The sequence below is a fragment of the Salminus brasiliensis genome, chromosome 12 (assembly GCF_030463535.1).
Source record: "Salminus brasiliensis chromosome 12, fSalBra1.hap2, whole genome shotgun sequence".
In the NCBI taxonomy this organism is placed as follows: Eukaryota; Metazoa; Chordata; class Actinopteri; order Characiformes; family Bryconidae; genus Salminus; species Salminus brasiliensis.
The window spans coordinates 1028854-1051479 of record NC_132889.1 but is presented as its reverse complement, the minus strand read 5'-3'; the positions used below and the strand labels follow the sequence as shown (position 1 = coordinate 1051479).

Here is a 22626-nt window from a genome sequence, read left to right as displayed (position 1 = left end):
TCCACTGCTCCACAGCTCAATGCTAGGGGGCTTATACCCCTCTACTAGCCCACAAATGGCATTAGGCAGCATGAGTCCTATTCTATTGGCAGTGCTTCTCTACAGGACAATGGATGCATTCATTAGAATGGGTGTCCACAAATATTTGGACATATATTGTATCAAGTCTAGTTCTGTGATCTGGATTAGCACAGCTGGTTCTCTTCACAATTTCTCATCGTCTTGGAAGTGGAAACTACACCTATGTTTATGTGTATGTGTGTTAGGGTGTGTGTGTGTGTGTGTGTGTGTGTTGGGGTGTGTGGTTCAGTCTGTAATTACTCTTCCTCCCACACTAATGTGTCCCAGTAGCTCAGTGCCGTGCTCCCTCGCTGAGACGGCCCTCCCGAAAGGAAAAGTGGCTTTTGGTTTGGGTCTCCAGGAAGAGGAGCGAAAGGCCTGAGAGACCCACGTCATTGTGGCTCATCACTGGGTCATTCTTGAAATGACCAGCTGGATCGAGCCTGACCTTAGGAAGTCTCCCAGTACAAGGCTTAGATGTGGTGCACTCTGGTCAGTGGCACTCCGGTCCATCTGGCAGGAACGCTGGCTTTTAGGGCACAACCCACCGAGTTCCATGCGAATCTCCGTTCAGATCTCTTTGAGGCCAGATGTTCTCCTGCTTCTTCGTGCAGCACACTGAGACTTCAAGGCCACACACGAACCAGCACAGATGGCCCTGGTGCTTCTTCACGATTTACAGTTGTGATAAATGATGTGTGGTGGGATTGTCTTTAAAGCTAAGGCTGTGTCCCAAACCGCACACTTCCACACTATAAATATTCCCTCAGACACAATTAAGCTGCTGCTGCACCACCACCATACTTCCTTCAGTCCTCACTGAGGAACAGCATCTCCACACTATTAAGCTGCTGCTGCACCACCACCACCATGCTTCATATTTTGCATGTAAGGCTGAGGCTGCGTCCCAAAGCATGCACTTCTACACTTCACATACTTTGCACCAGTGAACACACTTCTGTAACTGGTGAGCAGTGTTTTAGGTCCATTCCTTCTGCAGAAGGTTCTGAGGACCATGGCCAAACCTTCAGCTTGCTCCGTATTAGTGGTCATATTAGCAAAGATGTGAAAAGTATTGACATTCATGACTCATGAGGTAGAAGTGAGTGGAGATACTAGGTTTTAAAAGACTTCTACAGAAGCTGAAGTATCAACTGAAGTTTTTTACTCCAGTAAAAGTGTAAAAGTACTGGTTTCAGAACGACTTCAAGTAGAAAAGTAAAAGTAATGGAAGGAAAACAAAGGCCGAAAGCTTAGGCCACGCCACAGGGGTCTATAGTGCACTACCACCCCCCCCCCTCCCCAAAACCCATTTCTCTAAAAGTCATAATGAGGAGAATGATCTATTAAAATGTTGATGTTAAAAATGTTGGGCTGCACTAGGCTCCTGTTTCAGCTGCAGATCTGCCCATTGAAAATGAAGCATTTCAGTAATATCAGCTCTATTAAAGGAGCGTCTCTGTGCTCTACTGAGCATCAACATGAGCTTCATGGAGGAAAATATGAGGAGTCGTTGTCTAGAAGTTTTGTAAAGCTGCAGAAAGTCAGACTTCAGAGGCGTGTGATCAATAAGCTTTATTGGAATGTAAATGTGGGGCTCAGTCGGGACGTTTCACTGCAGCTCTCTTGAGTCTCTGCCACGGACACAGTCTTCATACTAGACTACAGACGTCTGCTGTGAGCTCGCTGGAGAGTGACGGGACGTGTGCAGGTGTGATGATCTTTTATAAACCAATAGGGAGTCCTCCACCTGTCCTCCACCATTCCCGGTCCTGCCATTTCTTAATTCCATTAGGAACTGAGGACGCGTCTCCTCCTGCTCTGTGGGCCTCAGTTATGGTGATGGTCAGAGTGCTCGGCAGCTGCTTAGGGGACTGTCGGGACGAGGTTTGAGGAGCCTCCATCACCTGGACTTCCCTACAGATGTCAGCGTATTGGGTAAGATGAGGGAGCTGGATTGAGTAACAGCTCAAACATCAGCTGGAGATCTTTCTGTGATGGTGTCAGTTTCCGGAAAGTCCTTGTTGCACCAGATTGAGCGAGAAAGCTTCACATGTAAAAGCCCTCCCCCTCACTGAGTACCAGAGAGAGAGAGAGAGAGAGAGAGAGAGAGATACCACACACTGTCTCCAGCTGCTCTGCTGTAAACACTTCAGCCCTGGAGGACAGGAGGACACACCGGCGCCTGCTGGCATCACCAAAGTCAACCATCATCACCATCAGCATCGTTTTCATCGTCATAGCTCACAGGACCTAATCCAGTACGACCCTCAGACCCAAACACTGTCTCTCTCTCCCTCTCTCCTATCTCTCTCTATCCTGTATCATTCTATACCACTCTCTCTCTCTCTCTTCTATCTCAATCTCTCTCTCTCTCTCTCTTCTATCTCCTTCTCTAGCTCTCCTCTCTCACTCTATCTTCTCTCTCTCTCTCTCTCTCTCTCTCTCTTCTATCTCTATCTCTCTCTCTCTCTCTTCTATCTCCTTCTCTAGCTCTCCTCTCTCTCTCTCTTCTATCTCAATCTCTCTCTCTCTCTCTCTCTCTCTCTCTCTCTCTCTGAGGTATGCTAGAAGGAAGTGTAACAGTGACCTGAGAGTTTACAGGAATCTCTCTCTCTCTCGCTCTCTCTCTCTCCCTCCCTCTCACTCCTCGCTCTCGCGCTCTCTGTCTAGAAAGAGAAGGAGTGAGGGAGCAGAGGGGGGCGGTGTAGGCGAGGGGCCGCTGCAGAGGGGCTCCAGAGTTAAACAGGGCTGCAGAAGTAAGAGAGAGAGAGAGAGGGAACTCCAGCAGAAAGGAGCGAGAGGGCGAGAGAGGGCTGGTCTGCCATGGCCACTGGAGAAATCACCACCCTACCCGCGGCCCCGGCGGACGGAGGCAGCGGAGGCTTTCCCCCGGGAAGCTTCAAGGAACCTAAGCGGCTCTACTGCAAGAACGGGGGATTCTTCCTGAGGATCCTTCCGGACGGGAGGGTGGACGGGATCCGGGAGAAGAGCGACCCCAACAGTAAGAGCCCCCCACAGTTCTCCTTTTTCACCCCAGGAGCGTTTGGGAAAGGCAGGGAGGGGGGAGGAACACAAAGCACCTTTATGATGGCGTAGTGTGGCAGGCAGCGGGAAGAAGTCCGGCCCGGCTGAGGTCAACTTTCCGACTGGATTTTTTCCCTCCTCCTTTTTGGGTTTTAATATCGGCGCTGGTCGGGTTCTCTTCTGCTCCGGGGTGTTTCCTCCCGGAACCCTTTTAACCTTTAGCTGGATTATTCACTAACTATCAACACTCCTTCTGTTATTACCATGTTATTACCATGTTATTACCATGTTATTACTGTGTATCATAGTTAAAGGGTCCATATCGTACATTTTTCCAACGTAGTTTCCCCCCTGAGGTCCACTAAAACCATCCACTTTCACTTCTACGCAGCCCTGTTCCAACCCTAGTACTGCTCCTTTAAAACTGACACATGTAAATGAGCTCTGTTCTGATAGGCTGTCCGGTATCAAGCCTCGTTCGGAGAGCATGTGCCAGTTTTAAAGGAACAGTACCAGAGTTGGAAAAGAGTTATCCACACCAATCCAGAGTGGGAGAAAAAAGTACAATATGGACCCTTTAAATGTAATGCACAGTAATAACATGGTAATAACATGGTAATAACACGGTAAAGCTTATTTCCATGTTATTACTGTAAACTTAAACGCAACTGAATCAAGTGGGCAGGGCTAAACCACTGTAGGATGGGTGAATGGGTGAAGATACACTATATGGACAAAAGTATTGGGACACCTGCTGATTCATTCTTCACTGTCCAGAGAAGAGGACTTTCTACTAGAGCCACAAGAGTGTTAGTGAGGTCAGGATGTTGGATGATTGATCACCACCCCACCTCATCATCCCCAACTCCCCAACTCATCCCCAAATAGGACAGGGAGAACCAGACTCTCTGGAGAAGATCTACATGACCCTATTGGCACCATGCTGCCTAATAATGCCAGGCGTGGGCTAGAGGGGTATAAAGCCCCCCAGCATTGAGGAGCTGTGGAGCAGTGGAGGAACTGTGTTCTCTGGAATGATGGTGGAGGAGCTCCATCCAGTACTTTTGGGATGAGGTGGGGATGATGAGGTGGGGTGGTGATCAACCATCCAACACCCTGACCTCACTAACGCTCTTGTGGCTGAATGCAATCAAATCCTCACAGCAATGCTTCTCCTCCAGAATCTAGTAGAAAGTCTTCTTCTCTGGACAGTAGAGACAGTTACTCCAACAGAAGCAGGATCAGCTCTTTTAATACAGTGAATGAGCAGGCGTCCCAATACTTTTTCTATGTAGTGTATATGTAAATGAGCTCTGTTCTGATAGGGTCCTCCTGTGTGGTAGAGTCTGATTACAGACAGTGTGATTAGAGGCTGTACTGAGAGTCAGAGGGGCAGATTACACATGAACACTCCTCCACATCAGGCCCTGACCCACAGACCACACACTCCCAACCTGAGCAGTGCTGTGTGAGTGTGTGAGTGTGTGAGTGTGAGAGAGAGATAGCGAGAGATTAGAGCTGCTACACCACCTTCCTTAATATTGATACTCTGATATTGATAAATGACACATCTGCTGTTCTAAACCTGGCTGGTGCGCCCCCTGGTGGTTAACAAATACAGTTCTGCTGTGTCTGTAACTCCGCCATAATGAGGAATTTCCCCTCTGTTACATTCTGGTGGGCGGGAACCTTTTCAATGTTGATCTTCCCACTATGAAGCAGAAAAGCATGTGATTGGCTCCTCACTAAGCCCCGCCTCTACATGCTTGCAATGACATATTTTTGCCATTTTGATTTTTTGGCTTAATACAAACCTAAAAGAAGTTTCTTTATATTGTATCAGAATTTCATGATGAACGGACCAATAGAAATGCTCCAAAATGACCTGGAATTAAATACTTTTACATTGACTTCCATTGAAAGTGAAGAAGGTTTTTTCCTGCTCCTGTAAAGCAGAAATTTTGCAGATACAAGCTTTTGACGAGACGATGGACGTATGAATTTATCTCCTTCAAATGTTGCTGCAAGTCGCCGTCAGCAGTCATTAGGGTCTCAGAATGTGTGTGTGTCTTCTTAAGGCCTCTAACAAAAAGCCTACCGGGTGGTACCTTTCGAAGGCCGACTGCAGGTCAGCCCAAAGCGCGCTCACGTGTTCGCCGTTGTTTGGAGTTGACCCATCGCACGCATGCGATCGCTGTGAGAGGACATGATCTCAGCATCAAGGAATGCTCAAAATTTCCCAAATCCGCCCCACCAGGAGGCGAGCTGCCCCACTTCTGCCAAAACCTCCAGACTATCCAGACTCCTGCTCCTGTCTGAGTGTGAACTCAGCTGTACGTCCATGTGAGCGGTGGTGTGGCTCACTCTGACCTTACCCGTCAGAGGCCTCGTCATCGACATCCACACACCAACCAGCCAAAACTTTAAAACCACTGGCAGGTGAAGTGGAGGATATCTGGTCTCAGTGGCTCCAGTCAAGAGGTGGATATATTAGAGACACCTTGACCAGAACCAAACTGTGATGTTCTAGACCATGACTGGGTCAGAACGTCTCCAGAACATCAGGCAGGTCTTGTGGGGTCTTCCCCCCTGAAAGTGCTCCAAGAACAACTTACAGGACTTGAGGATTACAGGTCCTGTGGAGTCCATGCCTCGACTGGTCAGAGCTTTTTTTTATGGCATCTGGGGCCTGCACAATATTGGACAGATCTGCTACCATTAAAGTCAATAAATGTGCTGTTTAACATATGAAAGTTTAAACATTGTTGCTCCAGGGAAAAACACAGCGCATCCAACAAGAACCGAAGCCTCGAAAACATGGTGGCTCACAGAGCGCTCTGCCGTTGGATTTTACACACTGGTCTATTTTCTTTGATCAGGCTCCTCCCTAATTCGTCTGGTCACACATTCACACCAGTAAAAATATATTCAACCAGTACAGTTCCAGTATGGCCACCAGGGGGCCTGTGGACAGAGAAAAGAGTATTTATCGATCATATATTCGCCTATTTTCTCGTTTACTAACCTGTGCCTCCCTGTTTTCTCGTCCTGGCAGTCCGGCTGCAGCTCCAGGCCACATCGGTAGGAGAGGTGGTCATCAAAGGCCTGTCTGCGAACCGATACCTGGCCATGAGCTCCGACGGGAGGCTGTATGGAGCAGTGAGTGCTTCACACACAAACACACACACACACACACACACACACACACACAAACAGTCTCTGGGTTATTAATTCATATTAGAAGTCGGTGGTTCGAATCCTGGGTCGTACTGCTTGCCATCAGCAGCCGGAATCAGAGAGAGCACAACTGGCCTTGCTCTCTCAGTTGATGGAGGGTTGATGGCACTTCCTCTCCACATCACTTCTAGTATGATGTTGGTCAGCACAGGCGTCTGTTAGCTGCTGTATCAGAGCTGGGGAGCCGTGCTGGTTACCTAGCAATGCAGCATCAGCTGTCAGAGGAAACGTGTGCTAGTCTTCACCCACCTAGTTACTAGTGATTGTTCATCCGTCACATTTACATGAATTATATTTACATTCTTACTTACATTATTTATATTTAGAACATTACAGTAATATTTTACCCCCAAATAGTTATTTTTATTTTATTAATATTAATAGTTTTTTATTAATTGTTTTTATATAAAAATATTAATTTTTTCTTTTATTATTTAAACATCACTTTGCTACTTTGAGCTCTTTCCCAATCCAGACTTCTTTACTTGCATAAAATAATTTTATACATCATTTACATTTATATTTTTTTAGCTTTTGCATATAAAAAAAAACTATATCACTGCCCCCAACATTTCAGTCATTTACCGCAACAGCCTGTGATTTCTGTAAGAATTTACATGGTTTTGCTCTTATTTTATCGTAACCATGGAAACAAAGACTGACAAGGGAGCACATATATGGAAAAGTGATCCATTTAATTATGTATTCCTGTGGATTATGAGTAATTTATTCATCATTAACATTTACAATAATTATATGTACATCTTTTTGTTAACTTTATTTAGATTTATAACATTACAGTAATATTTTACCCCCAAAAAGTGTTTTTATAGATATTTATTAATATTAATAATTCATTCAATAGTTCTTTATTCATATTTTTTTACATGAAAATCTAAAAGTGTCATCAAAACTGGTTGTAACGGTAAAGACACCTATTGACGATACTGACAGATTTTCAGTTCCGTCAGCATATTTTTAATATTTAATAAATGTTTTATATTTTTATATATTTTTTAATTTAAGTGACAAAGTTAGAATGAATTTTTGCTGTTTTTCAGTCTCAGAGCTCTCGGAATGGTCTGGAAAAGTATGGAATAAACCTGGATTCTGCACTAAATAAATATAAACTATTGTAATATAAAGAATATCTATAGAAGCTCAGTCCAGCCATCATTTAGTCTTTACTTTAAAGCACATAAACATGATCTTAACATAATAACAGATAAACGATTAAACCCCCGACTGAAGAATCAGCCTTAAACTGCCTCTATTATTGCTTTAAGTGAGTGAACCGGTCCTCTGAAGGCCTAAAGCTGAGATCACTGGACCCAAATGGCGCGCCGATGCCCTCGGTTGTCTTAAGGTCTTGTTATTACTGGAAAATGCCCCCCCCCTCGTCTGTGTGTGTGTAAAGGTTACGCAACCAGTCCAAAGCAGGCACTTCCTATCATTACAAATGAATGAATACCACTGAGCCACACTCACACACACCCTCACACACACACTCATACGTCACTGTGACTGATGTGGTTTTTGGTGAAACAGATGCTAAAACACACAATTCCTGCCTGCTAAGTTTACAGTCAGAAGGCGGAGGACGGCCGCGACAAGGAAACCCCAGCGCTCTGTGGCCTGAGCGCTGTTCTCCAGGCTGCGTCGCCCCCTTAAAGGAGCAGTTCAGTGAAAAAGCCAGACCCCCGATCCGGTCAATCCAACCCAGATGTTTTAATATCGGATGTGTGCTTCTGTAGTTTACAATGAAAGATGCTAGGCTAACGATGCTAACAAACACTGAGCGTAGACGGTCACCAATCTCAAATCTCTGTAAACACGCCCCCAGAACTTCGATTATTCGCTTCTAAATGCTTCTATCACACGTGGAAATCAGAGTGGACAGACCTCGCACTACATTACTACCCTCATAATGTCCCACGGCGGGATTCAAAGATGGACGTGGGCCCCAGGCTAAAGATCTCAGGGTCCTGTGCCGTGTCTCGCAGAGTGTTTGTGATGGCGCAGTAAACAGCGTAGATCACGGCAGGGCAGATCGTCACTGAGGCCAAGTTTCCACTCAGTGCTTCCAGTTAAACCCTACATGGGCTGCGTTCGGTTCTGCTCACGGTTCCCTTTGTTGTGAAATCAGAATTTACACATATCAGCGACTGACCCTGAGTGACCCGAGTCTGGCTCGGAGCACTGCAGGCTTACAGTACCGCTGTGGGAGCAAACCCACTGAGAGGTTCTTTACTGCCTGTCTCAGTGGGTTTGGTTGTATTGCTTTGCTGTGGTTTGAGGAGCCTGCTGGTGCACAATGGACTAAACAAACCGGGTCATTTGGGTCAGGGTGCAGTGCCTCTGTCTGAGGACCCTAAAGACCTGATGGTTTGGGTCTCTGTGTGAGGAACCCAAAACATAAAGATGATAAAGAGGCATGGGGAAACTAAAGATTTGGGTCATTTGGGTCAGTTACAGTGGTTCTGTATTGGGAACCCAAAAGGTTAGGTCATTTGGGTCAGTTGCAGTGGTTCTGTATTAGGAAAATAAAGGTTTGGGTCATTTGGGTCAGTTGTAGCATCTCTATGTGGAACCTTAAGCTTTTGGCCAATTTGGGTCAGTTGCAGTGTCTCTGTACAGGACACCTAAGGGTTTGGGTCATTTGGGTCAGTTGCACCATCTGGTGAGAGACCTAAATGTTATGTGTCAGTTGCAGTTTTTTTATGGGGAACATAAAGTTCTGGGACATTTGGGTCAGTTGTAGCTTGTGTTTTAGCGAAATCCAAAAATCTAAATGTTTGGTCATCTGGGTCAGTTGCAGTGTCTCTGTACAAAAAAACTGAAGTTCTGGGTCATTTGGGTCAGTTGCAGTGTCTCTGCAAGAAGGACCTAAAGCTTTTGGCCATTTTGGGTCAGTTGCAGTGGTTCCGTATTAGGAAAATAAAGGTATGGGTCATTTGGGTCAGTTTTAGCATCAGTCGTTCCTACTGAAAAAAAATCTGCCCCGCTCAAACCGGACAGGCCAAAACATCAGGTCTGAGCTGCCGAGCTTTCGCACTGCAGTCCCTTCCTCTCCATCATGGATCCATCGAGAATGAGGGAGGTGTAGTGCAGCGTTCCACCACACAGCCAAGCTGGGAAGGATTTGGGTCAGAGGTTACAGTGGGGGAGCCTTGCCTTGAGGCCGACTCTTTCTTTACACACACACACACACACACACACACACACACAGATCCAATGAAAGGAGTCCAGGCCGCTCAGTAAAACAACAGCGATCCTGTTGCCCGAAGCGTCCAGCAGGAATGAATCAATGAAGTGTTGGCGGAGTTTTCTCGGACGCTGGAAAAAGTTTCCTTCAGGATGACCCGTAAAAAAACCCGGTCCGCCAATACTCACCTAATTCAAATGAAAACACTGCTCCCAAACGGGGCAGCGAGCTACAATCCCCAACAACTGATGAATTCAGGGAACACTGACGCACTCCTGGCTTCCAAACCTCCTCCTGCTCGGGAACGTCACGTTATCCAGGCCTTGTTTAACTTTTAAACTTAGACTTTAACATCACGCTCTATTTTTGGAGAATGAACTCAAGTCAGGATCTTTTAGATCTTTTATCAGCCATAACATTAACACCATCCCCACCCACTCACCCCTTTGTGCTACCACAAAAGATCAGATCTAACCCTTCGAGACATGGACTCCACGAGTTAACCAGGCCTCTGCATGATTAACTCTATTGGGTGGGAAGGACGCTTCAGGACAGTGTTATAAGGGGGCGACTGTCCGTCGCTTCAGTCTAAGGCCTAGTTTAAGACCTGATGTACTTAATAAAGCACATGCAGTGCATTCCCAACACCAGGAGGGTGCATCGGCCAGCTTCACACTGGAGTGATGTGGGGAGAAAGTGCCATCTACCCACCACCCTGAGAATGAAGGCCAATTACGCTCCCTCAGGGCCCGGTTGCCGATAGTTAGCAGCATGACCGGGATTCAAAGTGACAGCACCTAATTCCGCTGGGCCGCTCGGACCTTTTTGGGCTTTGACGAGATCTAAGACCTGTTTTATTGATGTTGTGTGTCAGGATTATGATTTTATTGTGATTTTTATGGATTTTTTTAATGTTTCTTTTTGTGAAGAACTTTTCTAACACACTTTTAAAAAGTTTCTGAAGTATTCGCTTGATTTTGCAGCTCAGTTTTTATTTTATAGAGAACTTGCTTTGTTGGACGTGTTATGAAGTGTCCCTATGAGTCCCTATATAGGCAGTGTCTACATTTACCTAAGGTCAGACCTCCACCTAAGCCCCCCTAATTAACTCTCTCTCTCGTCTCCTCATCCGGCAGAGACGAGCGACTGACGAGTGCCACTTCCTGGAGCGTCTGGAGGCCAACAACTACAACACCTACAGATCCCGGAAATATTCGGATTGGTACGTGGCCCTGAAGAGGACGGGGCAGTACAAGAGCGGCTCAAAAACCGGACCCGGCCAAAAGGCTATCCTCTTTCTCCCGATGTCCGCAAAGACCTGAACTTCGTCCGTGTGAGCGTTCGCCACCAGCTCAACACGACCTGCTAACGATTCTTCGGAGACGTGAAAATGTGGAAAATTTCTTCAAACTGAAAATCTGATCTCGGAAAAATGTAATTCGGACCGAACATCGCCTGCTGATGCTCTGAAGGCTTGTTTCCGCAGGCCATCAACCACAACATGGAAAAAACCCTGAAGTTTCATTCATAAGCTTCACGAGGAAGGATGTATCGCGGTCGGAAGGCTGGGCTGGAATGACGTTCGATACCGGCGCAAAGTTCTAGAGCTGCAAAACTGGGTTTCTGGGGTTTCTAGAGGTTCGGCAGACACTCTTATCAGCTCTTATCTTTTAGCTGGGATCCACAAATTCCGAATGTCACAACTACATAATGTGAGTCTAATTATGCTGCTTCTGTGACTTCCATAATTCTTCTTGTAGTGATTTTATCGGATGGGATTTCATCAAGAAGTCGGAAACAAAACACTATGGAGTCTGTTTTATATATGACAATATATTACATACAACTATCTACATTATATGATGAAGTAGGGACGTCCTGATCCAATCAGAGTACCGTAATGCAGAGTATGCAGGCTGCTACTAATCCAATCCTATCTGATCTTAGTGCTTTTAATTAATACTGAAGTAAACACTGTTTACTTTTAGTTTAGTCCGATATCCAAGACTAGAACTGTAAATATCAGAAGTGCTGATCTTCCACTGCAGAACAGTTCCTCAGAGAACGTGCCGTACTGCTGCAAGCTGTGCAAAGCGGCAAAAACTAAGGATCAAAAGTGAATCAGTCCTAAAATAACCAATACCCTGCTTGATCGGATCGGAACATCCCAGATAAAAACTGTATCTGCGCTTTAAAATATTCCACAAGTATCCCAAAAAAAACATTCCCAACCCCATCCCTTGTAACGTCTTCCAAGCATTCGAGATACAGCGGGTCTTAATTATGCCCCTCAGGAAGCTGTCTGTGATAGATCTGATAGAACAGGCCAGTGTACACGGCGGGAACCTCTTCCACGCCTAGATCGATCTTGTCGAATCCCTTTTCCAGGCCGTACAGCAGCAGTCTGGCAATGCGACTCGTCACTGGCGTGGTGTCCTCGGTCTTGGCCAGTTCGGCCAGGTCCAGCCATTCGCAGCGCAGACATTCCTGCGTGCAGAAGCTGATGTCGTAGGTCAGGGGGCTGAGGCGGCAGATCAGATACATGTCCGACATACCGAACGCTCCGGGGTGGTTGTGCTGCTGCCGGATGCTCAGGAGAGATCGGAATTCCGATCGCACGCCGGTTTCCTCCAAGACCTCGCGCACAGCAGTGGCACCTAGTTTAGATAGTAAGAGAAAACGCGGGTAGTCGGAATTCTGGCTGAAGCTGGATAAAGACTAAGACAGCTTGTTAAATCTGCAACACTTGGGGTAGGGAGGCTCACCCACCGCTGTTCCAGACTCTCCACAACACACAGGTTACCCCAATCTAAACATTTTAAGAGTTTTCTATTATTTCAATTACTTTTACTTTTTAGTTCGTTCATCTAGGCCTAAAGCGTTGTCAATCAAATGCATTAACCCCCCCCCTTAGAATACTGCATCCTGCCTTGGTAGACAATGATGCCTTAAACCAAATGTTTTTTTTATAAGAGATGGAGTAGAAATCTAGTAGAAAGCCTTCTCTAGACAGTAGAGACAGGATTAGCTCGAGCAGGTGTCCCAATACTTTTGTCCATTCAGTGCATATTGTTTATTTCGATGCTAATCTCACTACAGGAGGAAGACGGAACACTACGATGTTGTCAGTGTGAATGTACAATGAAGCGAGAGTGGCATTTCAGTGGTATTTAATGTAAACTGTAAATATATGATTTTAGTCTGAGGAGCAGAATGTGGGTGTAATTCTGTCCAATGTGTAGAAAACAGGACTGCTATTGATGACACTAAGCATTATACTGGGTGAGCATTAGCAATACTCACCAATGTTCTCTCCTGGGTCTGACAGGCCACCTGGGAACTTCCATGCATTCTTAGTCTGAAAAACAAACGTCACGGTGTTTAATAACGGTCCAGTAACTGCTCTCGTTCTTTTATGCTACTTTTATGGCAAACAATAATCATACTGTACGTAAAAGACCCTTATTCTATTATTGCTATGACTTCTTCATCACCATCATCATCATGTTTGTCTCTTTGTATTTTCTAGTTTATTTTTGGAGATTTGAGAGTTTGTTCTACTGATGTCTATAAAGCATTTCATGTTTCTTAACTAATATTTATCAAAAAGAAAGAGAAAATGCTGCTAGTCATACATTTTAATGTAGATCATGGGTTTAAATCAAGTAGATTTATGATGCTTGTAACGACACATTATGTAACTGTAAAAAGCTGCAACTTCCCACCTTTGTAAGATGATTTCTTTCCGAAATATTTTTCATAAATGGTTCAATAAAGAGTATTTTTGTGGGGAAACGGTTTCCATTCAATTGAATTAACATTCAATTATGACCATAAATGAAGTCGACTGTGGAGGATCTGAGGAGAACTCTCAGCAGTGACTGTTTATTTGATCAAAAATACTAAAATGACAACAAACACAAATAATGCATTAATTAATATAATAATTAGTCAGTCATTTAAGGGATGTCCTGATCGGATCCAGCAGAACGGGACTGGGGCTCATCCACACTCGTCCACTTTTTCATCAGTGTTGCCAACTCAGCGACTTTTCAGACCCCTCTAGCGACTTTTTTTTTTAAGCGACTAGCGACAAATCTAGCAGCTTTTTCTGATGTTATTGGAGACATTTGGAGACTCTGAGGTGAACACACACACACACACACACACACACACACACACACACACACGTTCTTGGCTATTCCACAACACAACACCACGGCCACACTGCAAATAAACTGAGCATGCCCAAAGCCGCCACTGACCCCGCCCCTATTTACAGAGCGGGATGTAAATAGAAATGCGTTTTCAGAATGACACGAAAATAATAAAAACAATATTTACACAGTCTCACTAAACTCAACACTAATAAAATAAATAAATAAAATAAATGAATAAATAAAGTAACTTTGCCATCCTAGCCCCTCGTCATCTTACAGAAGGACCATTTAGAACCCAATACGTTAGCCAGCCGATATAACTAACGTGCTACTCGTTAGCCAGTTGAGCTGATCCCCCTTGGATTATATTAGCTAGCATGCTACCGGTTAGCCAGCCGAGTAGCATGCCCCCCCCCCTCCTCTTCACAGTGTGTTTTATCCAGTGGTATTTGTGTGTGTGTTCTTTTATAATTTATCATTTTATTTGGATCCTAATTATCTGCTGATCTTGCACAAGGTTAGCTTGATAGCGGATAGCAAGTGCACGAGCTAGCCTAGTTTTACCTGTTGGTATTAGCTGTATATGCTAGCGCAGCAACGACAATATTATAATCGTTGAACTTCAGCTAATAAGTGACTCACATTTATTAAAAAAGTTCAATAGCGCCGCTTTATCCAGATCAAAGAAGAAGAAGGGTGAAGATGGGTGATTCATTATTTTAACCAACAGCACAGTCGGGGGTATAGGTATAGTTGTGTCCAGGGGGATCAAACCTAGTTAAATTCAATATGCTAACATTTAACAACACAGGACAAAATGAATTTATGTAATTTATGTAAAAATGATTTACGTCTTCGCTAAGCTAGCTCGGCTACAGCTCCACCGAGTCTCAGACGGCCCAGAGCAGCCGCTGCTGACTACCTGCTGACCCCGACACAAGCACTGACCATTAAAACTTCAAGCTGGGAGGAACAGGAAGGGGAATTGAGAGGCCGGTTCTGCTGGGTTCGGACTCGTAGCTGGTTGGGATAAGTTAGCTAGCAGGCCGTGTTCCAGCTAACAGAGGCCCAAATCCACCACGCCCTGTGGCTCCCGTAAATGCACATGGGGGAATGACCGTATCTGGCGTGTACTAGATAGCCACAGAACTCATCTGACACATTAGCATAAGTGTGGTACCGTCTATATTTTTAATTAGCGCGGTACACCGCCTTACCGTCATACCGCCCAACCCCACCTGGAGGAAGGCCAGTACTCCCAGGACCCTAACCAGGCCTTAATTAAAGTAAATCCAACGAGCTGTTGGTGGAACAGCTACATACAGTTGTACAGTGTTCTTGTGTTTAGGCGTATAAACACACCCAGAACCCGGTTCTGCCTCGGCCTGCTTTCTGAACACGGCTGTTTATCAGGGGAACAGAATCTTGCTCAGTTTGGAGGAAAAGCTGCAGGGAAGGAATCTGGAAAGCATTACCCTGAGACAGGAACTACAGACAGTAGAGTTAATGATAGTGTGTGCTGGGTGGATGGGGGTGGGGGAGTGTGTGTGAGTGTGTGTGAGTGTGTGTGAGTGTGTGTGTGAGAGATGGTGTTGCTGCTGAACTCTGCATTTTCCTTGAAATCCAGAAGCTCCAGAACCCTCTCCCAGATGTTTATGAACCATCTGCACAGCTGCACGAACCGAACTGAGCTCCAGCGCTCCCCCGCGGTTTCAGGGCTGATGAGCAGAGGTTAGTTTGTCCGCACTATACTACACACTAAATGGACAAAAGTATTTGGACACCTGCTCAGTCACTGTTTCTTCGGAAGTCAAGGGGATTAAAAAGAGTTTCTCTTGATGAAACCCAGATGTGGAAAGGTTCCAACATGAGTCTCAGTTCCTGTCAGTGAAGGTTCTGGTTCCTTTCTGTGGTATTGTCCCAAGTCCTTAGAGAGGTTCTCCCTGGTTTCTCTTAGTAGCTTTTCTTTTTTACATTCTTCAGAGGTCTTGGTGCCTCTCAGTGGTTCCTCCTCATGATCGCTAGAGGTTCTCCTTTGAGTCTTGGTTCCTCTCTGTGGTTCTTCCTCATGATCATTAAAGAGGTTCTCCTTCTGAGTCTTGGTGCCTCTCAGTGGTTCCTCCTGATGATCGTTAGAGGTTCTTGGTTCCTTCTCATGCTCTTAGAAAGGTCTTCAATCTGGGTCTTGAGTGCTCTAAATGGCTCTACCATATGCTCTTAGAAATGTTCTCCTTCCAAGTCATGGTTCCTCTTAGTGGTTCTTCCTCATGCTCTTCCGAAGTTCTCCTTCGAGTCTTGGTTTCTAATAGTGCTTGTTCCTCCTAGAAAGGTTCTGCTTTCTTGATTGTTTCTCATGCTCTTAGAGAGGTTCCTGAGTATTCTCAGGGTTTATTCCTTGTGTTCTATTGGGTCTAAAACAGAACTGAACAGAACTGAGAGAGACGGAGCACGAGAGACATCTTCTGTAACTTTCTATCAAAAACATAATGTTCTAAACCATGTTTTCAGTGGAGGCCCGAGGAGAACGGAGAACGGTAATGAGCTGCAGGAAACACTCCGTTTACGCAAACATGCATAATGAAGGCTGTTTATAGCAGCGGGGAGGCGGTGCAGAGCAGCCAGCGGATTGGAGCACAGGAACAAGGTGCTGCACTCAACACACTGCGTCCCTCACAAGTGGCCCTTGGCCTGCACTGTGTGTGTGTGTGTGTGTGTGTGTGTGTGTGTGTGTGTGTGTGTGTGTGTGTACGCTGTAGGCACACAGAGCAGCAGTGTGCTGTGAGGGGTCTGAGAAAGGTTAGACAGTACCTTGTTCTTATCTTGCACGACAAGAACCTTCGCACTGGACTCGTCCACAACAGCACCTTCGGAAACAAGACCAGAGGCTTAGCATTAACACACACACACACACACACACACACACACACACACACACACACACACACACACCTTTCAATGTGTAACTTCATCCATCTATGCAGGTTCTGCTCCCCTGACTGAAAAGGAGAATTTGCTTAGAGCATGAGGGAGAACCACTAGGAAGAACCAAGACCCAGAAAGAAAACCTCTCTATTAGCATAAGAAAGAATCCCTGAGGTGAACCAAGAGAACTTCCTAAGAACATGAAAAAGGATCCCTAAGAGTAACAGAGACCTAGAAGGAGAACGTCCAAACAGCACGTCCAAGACCCAAGAAGAACCAAGACCTGGAAGGAGAACCTCCCTAACCACATTAGGAAGAACCACCAAGATGAAACAAGACTTAAAAGGAGAGCTTCCAAAGAACATGAGACAGAACCGGCAACAGGAACCAAGACCCAGAAGGAGAACTTCCTAAGAGCATGAGGAAGAAAGACTAATGGGAAAAAAATGCCTGTAAGGAGAACCTCTCTAATGACATGAGGAAGAACCAACAAGAGGAACCAAGACCCAGAAGGAAAACGCCACTAACAGCACGAGAGGAACCATGACTCTACAGAAGAACCTCCTAAGAGAAAGAGGAACAAGCCTTAGGAGGAACCAAGAACCGGATGGAGAACCTCCCTAATATATATATATATATATATATATATATATATATTACAGTCGTGACCTCTAAATACAGCAGAGTGCAGTAAAATAACTTCCCATCCAGCTTACCACACACACACACACACACACACACACACACACACACACACACACACCAGTCATAAGTAGTTGGCAGCTGGCATCTGGTTCAGAGAGGATACACACTGGAGCTTTTAGAAGACACACCCAGGGCACTGGACTGTCCTGTCCGAGTAGTGGGCAGAACAGAAGAGACTGGTATAATGGGATCCCAGCAATATTTACACTGGCCCAGCTGTGCCACAGACTGGGAATATGACCCATTCACTGAACGATACACTGGTTCTCTGCCAAACCGGCCCAAACCACATTAACCAGTGTGTGTTCTTTAATGGTGTGGTTGAATATGTCTCTGAAGTCACCAATCAGCCGACAGAAACTGCTTCCGGTTGGACTAGCGCCCTACTTGGGTGTAGAAGGTGCTACTGCATGACTTCTAGTGTCCTATATAGGGAGTGAGAGCCAATGACTGTTGACATTTGAACCCCTCCCTTCAGAAGCTCCGCCCCTTAAATTCATGCACACACATGGGCTATTAGCCATGTTCGACATAGTCACCATAGTGTTAGTGCATGGGCTATTATCCATGACCGACATAGTCACCATAGTGTTAGTGCATGGGCTAACAGCCCTGTCCGACATAGTCAACATAGTGTTAGTGCATGGGCTATTATCCTTGACCGACATAGTCAACATAGTGTTAGTGCATGGGCTATTATCCATGACCGACATAGTCAACATAGTGTTAGTGCATGGGCTATTATCCATGACCGACATAGTCAACATAGTGTTAGTGCATGGGCTATTATCCATGACCGACATAGTCACCATAGTGTTAGTGCATGGGCTATTATCCATGACCGACATAGTCACCATAGTGTTAGTGCATGGGCTATTATCCACGACCGACATAGTCACCATAGTGTTAGTGCATGGGCTATTATCCACGACCGACATAGTCAACATAGTGTTAGTGCATGGGCTATTATCCATGACCGACATAGTCACCATAGTGTTAGTGCATGGGCTATTATCCATGACCGACATAGTCACCATAGTGTTAGTGCATGGGCTATTATCCATGACCGACATAGTCACCATAGTGTTAGTGCATGGGCTATTATCCACGACCGACATAGTCACCATAGTGTTAGTGCATGGGCTATTATCCACGACCGACATAGTCACCATAGTGTTAGTGCATGGGCTATTAGCCACGACTGACATCCCAACCGTGGTGTTAGTGCATGGGCTATTAGCCTCGTCCAAATAATGTTATCTTGCATAGCAGGCACTTTCTTCATCTCTCATTTGCAGAGCCAGGATGGAAAATAAGGCGTCCAAATATTTAGGATGATTTACGTTCCTACTAAAAAAAAAATTCAATCACAATATTTCCTAAATTAAAAATGTAATTAATAAAGATAATAATCCCATGGTTCCTCAGAGCTGCTTGGACTGTTCCATGTTCCTCTCATCTAGACTCTAAGCAAAACGGGTTCTTTGTCTTATCTACAAGACGTTCTCCCAGTATTTGAAGAACCAGGGACAGAACCTTTTAAGCATTCAGAGTTGTCTGGGCTGAGCCAACCCCTGAGTGCACTATCCCTCTTCAGCACTGATGTGGGACACAGATGCCGGTAAACAGGTGCAGGCACCTTCGGGACATCTTCAGGGAATGTCAGTAAATGAGCACATTCCTCATGCATGTTCTTCGGAAAATCCCCAAGTTCCCTCCTCCTCTCTGTCCCATCCTAGACAGGCCGGTGAAGGCAGCATCCTCACAGAGACATGTTCCAACATGCCCCTCTACGCCAGCACAGGGAGAAACTGAGCACCCCAGCGCCCCCTGCTGACGGAAACTGGGGGTTTCCTTCAAACCGGGGATTCCTACAGATATTCCCTAAATTTCTACTGAAATGAAGGAGGGATTCTGAACCTGTGCCAGGAGCTCCATCCAGTACTTTTGGGATGAGTTGGGGATGATGAGGTGGGGTGGTGATCATCATCCAACATCCTGACCTGACCTCACTAACGCTCTTGTCACTGAATGCAATCCAATCCTCACAGCAATGCTCCTCCTCCAGAATCTAGTAGAAAGTCTTCTTCTCTGGACAGTAGAGACAGTTACTCCAACAGAAGCAGAATCAGCTCCTTAATACCCTTGATTTCATAAGAAACAGTGACTGAGCAGATGTCCCAATACTTTTGTCCATATAGTATAGCTGATGGGATCAGCCCAGCTTCTCACAGAAGCTTCTTAGTGTTAATATCATCCTATCTGCCAGAGAGAGAGAGTGCTCAGTGTGATGCTCACTTGGCCATTCCAGAATGTATTACAGGTCATAAGGTCAGGCCTCACACCACACTCACTACTCACCTGCCACCCCGACCTGGTGTGTAGCGTAGCCGGGCAGGCGGCTCTCCCCGGGCCCCATCCACAGGCTGAGCACCGCCGTGTCCCCGAGCGCATGGTGAAAGGTGAAGCCGTGCAGCGCTGCAGTCTCCGCCAAGCGGCACTGGGCCAGCGGTACGTACAGCCACGCTGCTATCCTCCCGTCAGAGCGCCACTGAGAGAGGGAGTCTAACACACACACACACACACACACACACAAACTGTGTATAACTATTGCTGGTTATTACTTATTGCTGTAACTGCATTTAATCTTAAACCAGCAGCTTCAGGATCATGCTGATGCTCCACTGACTGGAACAGGGAGGACGGCGTCTCCGTCATTCCCACTCCGGGCCGGAGCGCTGCTGCTGCTACTGCACTATGGAGGTTTGGTGGTGGAGCTGCAGGAGGAGAACCTCTCTCCAGAACTGCTGCTGTGTAACGCTGCAGAACCCATAGAGTCACATTAGTGTAGAACCCTGGAGTGTTACTCCACCGCCTCCACAATTTGACCAAGCTGGTCGTCTTGGCCAGTTTACCAGTTTGACCAGCATGAGCTGGGGGTCAGCAGGGGTCAGCTTGGGAAATGCCAGTTTATGTCAGTAGCTGTAATTTCCTTGATGACTGCTTTGGACACTAAAGCAGCTTCCTGAAGGTCAGGAAGGTGCTGGGAAAGCTTGGGGAAGAGCTGGCTAGTGAGTCAGGGCTGCCCGAGCAGGTCAACAGTTCAGGATACTGGAAAGCACTGGCTTAAAGAATTAGTTAAAGAATAGCAAGTAAAAAATGGAAAAAGTCATAAAATAGGAGGAAGACATGTCAAAATAGGACCCAGACAGCGCTAGAGCTGCTACTGGACTGCAGGGTTGTGTAGTTGAACTCTTATCCATGTACCTCTCAGCATGCAGCTGAAAGTGGCCTCGCTGACCTGAGCGGGCAGATGTCGCACCGTCACACCGCCGAAGCGGTCTGTTTCCCCGCGCAACAGAGCACGGACAGGCCGAGGCTCCGCATCGGGGCCTGCGGAGAACCGGCGGAGCCACCGCAGAGAGGCCGAGCTGCGGGCGCCCTTTGCGGGCAGGAGGTTCAGGAACGGCCGCAGTAGAGCTGAGCTGAACACCGCCATGGAGAAGCACAGCGTGTAAACACTGGAGCTTACAAAACTGCACAAAAACCGTAAGTCTTATAAAATGTGTTGAACTATAATTGAACTATAATCTGATATTTGTATCAAACACAAACGTATAGTGTACTGACCTTTTTATGTTTATTATATTTGTGCTGATCTTTATTTATTTATTTATTTATTTATTTATTTAAGCGTGAAAACAGGTCTTCTCATCTACACTGACTCACTGTATTATTTATTATGTATTTTGATACTGGATTGACATTAAATATTATGCGTGCAAAAGTAATGGCACATTAAATATAGCTAGCTACCACATTAAAATATTTCCCAGTATTTTGTTTTATAAATGCTTTGTGGTACAATAATTCAGTCAATACAAGTTGCAGCTCCCTTAACAGCCCCTGCATTTTGGCACATGACGTGTTAAATGTTTTATTTTTTATTTTTTTAATGAATAAAATTAATAAATAAATAAAAATTGTGTCTGAAATGGGCTGGAAATAAACTATTTTGCACGGATTTGTTCACGTATATTTACACCCGCATAATGTATCAATTGAGCAGAAGTGCACAAAACCTTTACATAATAATTATTTATTAATATGAATCGATATTGAATATTATATATAGTGTATTTTATGTGATGAATTTATTAAAAAAACGGAGACGATGAACTTTTTTATTAGTGGCGCGTTTTTGTGAGTGTTTACGGTAGATGAGAGTGGGCGGAGTTTCCCTTTAACCCCGGATGTTTGAGGCTGCGTAGCAGCATGAGGGAGGAATACACACACACACACACACACTCTCTCACTCTCACACACACACACACACACTCTCTCACTCTCACACACACACACACACACTCTCTCACACTCACACACACACTCTCACTCTCACACACACACACTCACAGTTCAGATACACTCTGTCAGAGAGTTTAGTACTGAGAAATCTATACACACACACACACACACACTGTCTCATACACACACACACACACACACACTGTCTCACACACTCACACACACACACTCACAGTTCAGATACACTCTGTCAGAGAGTTTAGTACTGAGAAATCTATACACACACACACACACACACACACACACTCACACACACACACACACTCTCTCACACACTCACACACACACACACTCTCTCTCTCTCCTACAGGAGAACATGTCTTCAAAGAAATCCAAAGCGAAAGGAAGGAGAGCCCAGGAGGGAGAGCAGAGTGCAGAGGGCAGTGTGCTGGAGAGAGGGGGCTTAGAGGCAGACACTGTGAGTGTGACTGAGTTTACAGAGAAAGGTAAGAGTTTCTACATGATTATATGTGACATACGAGGTTCTGTTACTGAGGACAGAAAGGGGTAGAGTTTAGGAGGCAGTGTGAGAGAGGTGGGAGCTTCTATAGGTTAAGGAAGGGGTAGATCCTCTCTGACCTGTAGGTCAGTTGGCAGACTGAGCAGAGGTCTGTGGCCTGTTCTTTAAACTGTATATGCAGTCAAATATATGGATAACAACAGAATATCAGTTCAGCCAAAGAAATAAAATTAAAAAATGGTATCAAACCCAGAACAAATATTTATATATATATAGTTATTAATTAGATATATAGAGCTGATACATATCGTGATACATTTTGTTTTTATCGTGATAAAAATCAGTTTCTCTGATCATATAGAGGAGATTATTAGTGCTAATAAACTCCGATCAGCTGCAGGGTTCATTACTAACAGTGTAATTAGACTGAAGGGTAATTAGATGAAGAGCAGCAGACTGTATTCAGTACAGCAGAGGATCTG

General features: G+C 45.4%; 3 protein-coding genes across 5 annotated transcripts in view; 2 read left to right on the top strand and 1 right to left on the bottom strand.

The window, feature by feature from the left end:
- The first annotated feature begins 2744 nt into the window (after nt 1–2744).
- Nucleotides 2745–13324, top strand: fgf2 (fibroblast growth factor 2). Its single transcript, XM_072693564.1, has 3 exons — nt 2745–3064; nt 6143–6246; nt 10666–13324. Exons 1-3 carry the CDS (start codon nt 2887–2889, stop codon nt 10849–10851), a joined length of 468 nt encoding a protein of 155 aa, XP_072549665.1. The 5' UTR covers nt 2745–2886; the 3' UTR covers nt 10852–13324.
- Nucleotides 11231–20841, bottom strand: nudt6 (nudix (nucleoside diphosphate linked moiety X)-type motif 6). Of its 2 annotated transcripts, XM_072693562.1 has the most exons (5): nt 20584–20841; nt 19678–19881; nt 16498–16553; nt 12833–12887; nt 11231–12186 (listed from the first exon to the last, which is right to left on the bottom strand). In XM_072693562.1, the coding sequence occupies exons 1-5, from the start codon at nt 20813–20815 to the stop codon at nt 11807–11809; spliced, it is 927 nt and encodes a 308-aa protein (XP_072549663.1). In that variant the 5' UTR covers nt 20816–20841; the 3' UTR covers nt 11231–11806. The 2 variants fall into 2 exon arrangements, with proteins under 2 accessions (XP_072549663.1, XP_072549664.1); XM_072693563.1 differs by lacking the exons at nt 16498–16553; nt 20584–20841 and having other exon boundaries at nt 19678–19862.
- Nucleotides 20842–21605: 764 nt separating this feature from the next.
- Nucleotides 21606–22626, top strand: part of afg2a (AFG2 AAA ATPase homolog A) — a 46994-nt gene continuing 45973 nt past the window's right edge. For both annotated transcript variants that reach the window (XM_072693114.1, XM_072693113.1), the window contains exon 1: nt 21606–22130. In XM_072693114.1, coding sequence (XP_072549215.1) covers nt 22001–22130 — 130 coding nt within the window. In that variant the 5' untranslated portion in view covers nt 21606–22000. The remainder of the gene's footprint in view (nt 22131–22626) is intronic.

What these genes read in the sequence shown, in the direction of transcription:
- fgf2 (XM_072693564.1), top strand. Translation starts at nt 2,887, where the DNA reads ATGGCCACTGGAGAAATCACCACCCTACCCGCGGCCCCGGCGGACGGA. An exon ending in GGAGAAGAGCGACCCCAACA is followed by an intron (nt 3,065 to 6,142) that starts GTAAGAGCCCCC and finishes TCGTCCTGGCAG; the next exon opens with TCCGGCTGCAGCTCCAGGCC. An exon ending in ACGGGAGGCTGTATGGAGCA is followed by an intron (nt 6,247 to 10,665) that starts GTGAGTGCTTCA and finishes CTCATCCGGCAG; the next exon opens with AGACGAGCGACTGACGAGTG.
- nudt6 (XM_072693562.1), bottom strand. Translation starts at nt 20,815, where the DNA reads ATGGCGGTGTTCAGCTCAGCTCTACTGCGGCCGTTCCTGAACCTCCTG. An exon ending in ACACCAGGTCGGGGTGGCAG is followed by an intron (nt 16,554 to 19,677) that starts GTGAGTAGTGAG and finishes TTGTTTCCGAAG; the next exon opens with GTGCTGTTGTGGACGAGTCC. An exon ending in AGACCCAGGAGAGAACATTG is followed by an intron (nt 12,187 to 12,832) that starts GTGAGTATTGCT and finishes TATCTAAACTAG; the next exon opens with GTGCCACTGCTGTGCGCGAG.